Below are 3,173 nucleotides of genomic sequence, written 5' to 3'. Positions count from 1 at the left end.
TATATCATCAGGAACGTTCTAAAGAATAAGTAAACAAAAAAGTTTATTCCAAACGTTCAGAATGAATAAAGAAATGCATCCTTAATATTAATTAGAACTTTAACTCGGAGGATAAAATTAAACGTTTTCAGTCGGAATATTGGTTCAGGTGCTGTGCACCTGCATCAGGGATTCTGTCTAACGCCCCAAAATATTTAAACTATTAGGTTTGTATATATATATTTCATGATGTAGCTCCGTATTACGCGTTAGGGAGTAAGAACTGGTAAAATCGATGGTAAAAAGAAAAGTGACTATAAATGAGCAAAAAATTGGCAATTTCTGAGGTTAAAACATCTTCCGAAACTGGGGCGAAATATGTATAAATTCTAAGCTTTTATAATCAACAGAAAACTTATGTTTGAAAATACCACTGTTCAATTGCGAAAACTCACCCAATCGCATGCAAGATCTTGGGCATGGCGTTGAGGAAAACCGGGGCGCAATCTCAACAGATTTCGTCTAAAACCTGTCCGAAAGTATCCCAAGATGCCCATAAAAGCAAAAAATATTCAAATAGGATATTGCCAATTTATGAAATGTCAAGCAAATGGTAAAATGTTCCTATCGGGTGCAAAACTGGAACAATCTATTTGCTAGGTTTTTTTTTGCAATTTTCTTCCTTATCGGCTTATATTAGTTATTGCTGTTATGGCGTTCCGATTAAATAAATATGTGAAATGTGAAATTCGAAACTGGATTACAAAGAAGTATGTATTCATATATTGCGAATATATCGCAAGAAAATTCACATTATGTATTACTGTTCCGATTTTGCTCCTCAGTGTAAGTAATACAATATTTAATAAATTTAAACAAAAGTTGCAGTACATACCGACGGACTTTTATTAAAATGTGTGTGCTATCTAAATTAAATTATCGCGTCCTCCTTATGCTTCTATAAAAAATATTTTCTGTTGTTTTTTTATGATAACTTTTTCCAAAAACACAAAATATCTGTTGAACGATGTGCGTATTGCTCCCCTATCAATCAAGGAGGCATCACTTTCTGGTCCTAATCATGCCTCAGGGAACATTCTTTAGTTTCTCGCTTAGGAGATCTCCCATGTGACTCCCAAGCTATTGGTAAAGGAGTACAAACCCGACAAATCTCTCTTATTGCTCCGAAATCAGATCAAGGAGAGTAGTTTTTTATTCCTCGCATTGGGAGATCGCCCTTCAAGTTCTAGAGGGTTCTTCATCGAAGCACATACGTACGTATATAGTTACCGTAGTGTGTGTACAATACATAAATAAAGCCAAAACGCTTACATTTTTAATGACCAGCGAACGTTGGCCGGCAGCTCACTGTCCGGAGATAACTACATATTTCAATTACCAAATTGGCACAGTAGTAAAAAGTTAAAAATAAAAAACAACATTGCAAAACAATTTAATAAATGTCAAGTAAAATGGCGACTTCAAAATTTTATTCTGTCTATTTGAATAAAGCTACAGCATTAGCATTGGCTATATGCTTTATAATGCCACCGACGGCGGAAAGTGTTGGCGAAAATGTAGTTTTGGACTTTTTTGAACAATTACGTGTACGCATGTGCCATCCGATGCCGCAGTTGGGATTACCTGCTTTGGATCCTCTTCAAATCACGCATGTCGAGGAGGAAATCAATAATAAATATTTGATAGAGTAAACTAAAATTTGAATTTAAAAACAGTTTCATCTCTCAAAACTAATTTCAAATTTCTAACTCGAACAGTTTCAGAGGCTCTGTAACGGATTTTAAGATTACTGGCCTCTCGGATTTTACCATAAATGAGCTCAGAATTTCTACAATAAGGAAATCTATTTTCAATATCACCCTACCAATGACGGCACTACAAGCTATTTATGCAGCTAAAGGGTCAGTGGCATATATAGTTAATTTAGCCGGCGATGGCGATGCTGAGTGAGTGAAAAGAAAATAAATTACATATCGCTAATTTAGAGTGAAAAGTTGTTAATTTCACTTTTTATGAAAACTCATATTTTGATACAGAAAGCTAGAGAAATTAAAAATACATAATTTCGAAAAAGATAAAGGCCCTTGTTTCATGTTTTCTCGTTTATATTTATTGAAGTGAAAATTTGTTGAGTCCAAAAGAAGCTCCGAAAAATTCGATAAGTCCAAAATAGTACGAAATCTTTTTATAAAGATCGAATTCCTCTGATACGTATGGTGTTTTGCTTTGATATAAATAGGGAAAAATGTTATATTCAAAGTTTGGCGAAATACTTGAAGAAAATGGCTATAATAAGTTTTTTCCTCCTGTAAAATTTTTCAATTGGGACTTAGCAACTTTTCACTCTAAGCTGGCGGTATGTGTGTTTTGGTATTCATCCTGGTTTTCAAACAGAGCTCATCTAAAGGATTTGAGTTTGAGAATCTCATTTAATTTAAAATCTGGAAAATATCTTGGCATACGAAATTTGAGCATTAAGGTATTGCGCATTGAAAATTAAATTTTTTAGTAAATAAAAACCCTTAATTATCTCGAAGATCACAGTTGGTGAGCTTTACATCGATTTTGAAAATTTACTTGAAGACGAGCGGATAAATGATTTCTTCCATGCATTGGTTAACGAATTAGGCCTGGAGCTTTTGGCAGATCTATGGACATATGAACAAGGTTTTTTGGAGGACTATATTCAAGAGGTATATATTTAAGCAAATACTGCCCGCCTATTGGTTTTCGTGAGTGAGATAAAAAGAAAATTTAAGATAATTCTAAAATAAGGGATTAAAATTGAATATTCACATAACTTTTTCCTGTATTTTTATTTTGTTTTAGAGCGTCAACATTCATATTGGTCAATATACGTTAAGCGATATTATTAAAATAATTGGTGGTAGTGGTGATGGCGAGCCAATATTTGGTAGCGGGCCACCAGGTGACTGCAGGGAAAACGCAACTTTTAATGCTTCCACATAAAAATAAGCATCACAACACTGAAAAAGCTTGGTACCGAAGAGTTAGTGGCGTTATAAATACATAATTGTATAATACTAAATACTATGGCTGCGTTTCTTTATACATTCAGGATAAACCCATTTCACAACCAGAATAAACAGAATGCCATTGAAATATACGTTTACATATCATCAGGAACGTTCTAAAGAATAAGTAAACAAAAA

General features: G+C 33.8%; 1 protein-coding gene across 2 annotated transcripts; it reads left to right on the top strand.

Annotated features, from left to right (window-relative positions):
- Window positions 1-706: 706 nt before the first annotated feature.
- LOC108364726 (uncharacterized) lies at window positions 707-3,173 on the top strand. 2 transcript variants are annotated; one of them, XM_017618521.1, is made up of 5 exons: window positions 707-1,687; window positions 1,758-1,946; window positions 2,395-2,479; window positions 2,538-2,693; window positions 2,830-3,173. In XM_017618521.1, exons 1-5 carry the CDS (start codon window positions 1,440-1,442, stop codon window positions 2,968-2,970), a joined length of 819 nt encoding a protein of 272 aa, XP_017474010.1. In that variant the 5' UTR covers window positions 707-1,439; the 3' UTR covers window positions 2,971-3,173. The 2 variants fall into 2 exon arrangements, with proteins under 2 accessions (XP_017474010.1, XP_017474011.1); XM_017618522.1 differs by having other exon boundaries at window positions 2,538-2,732; window positions 2,830-2,914.

This window comes from Rhagoletis zephyria, unplaced genomic scaffold (genome assembly GCF_001687245.7).
Source record: "Rhagoletis zephyria isolate East Lansing unplaced genomic scaffold, Rhagoletis_zephyria_1.1 Rzeph_scaffold_01648, whole genome shotgun sequence".
NCBI lineage: Eukaryota > Metazoa > Arthropoda > Insecta > Diptera > Tephritidae > Rhagoletis > Rhagoletis zephyria.
The sequence above is the reverse complement of the archived record's forward strand: the minus strand, read 5'-3'. Positions and strand labels throughout refer to the sequence as shown.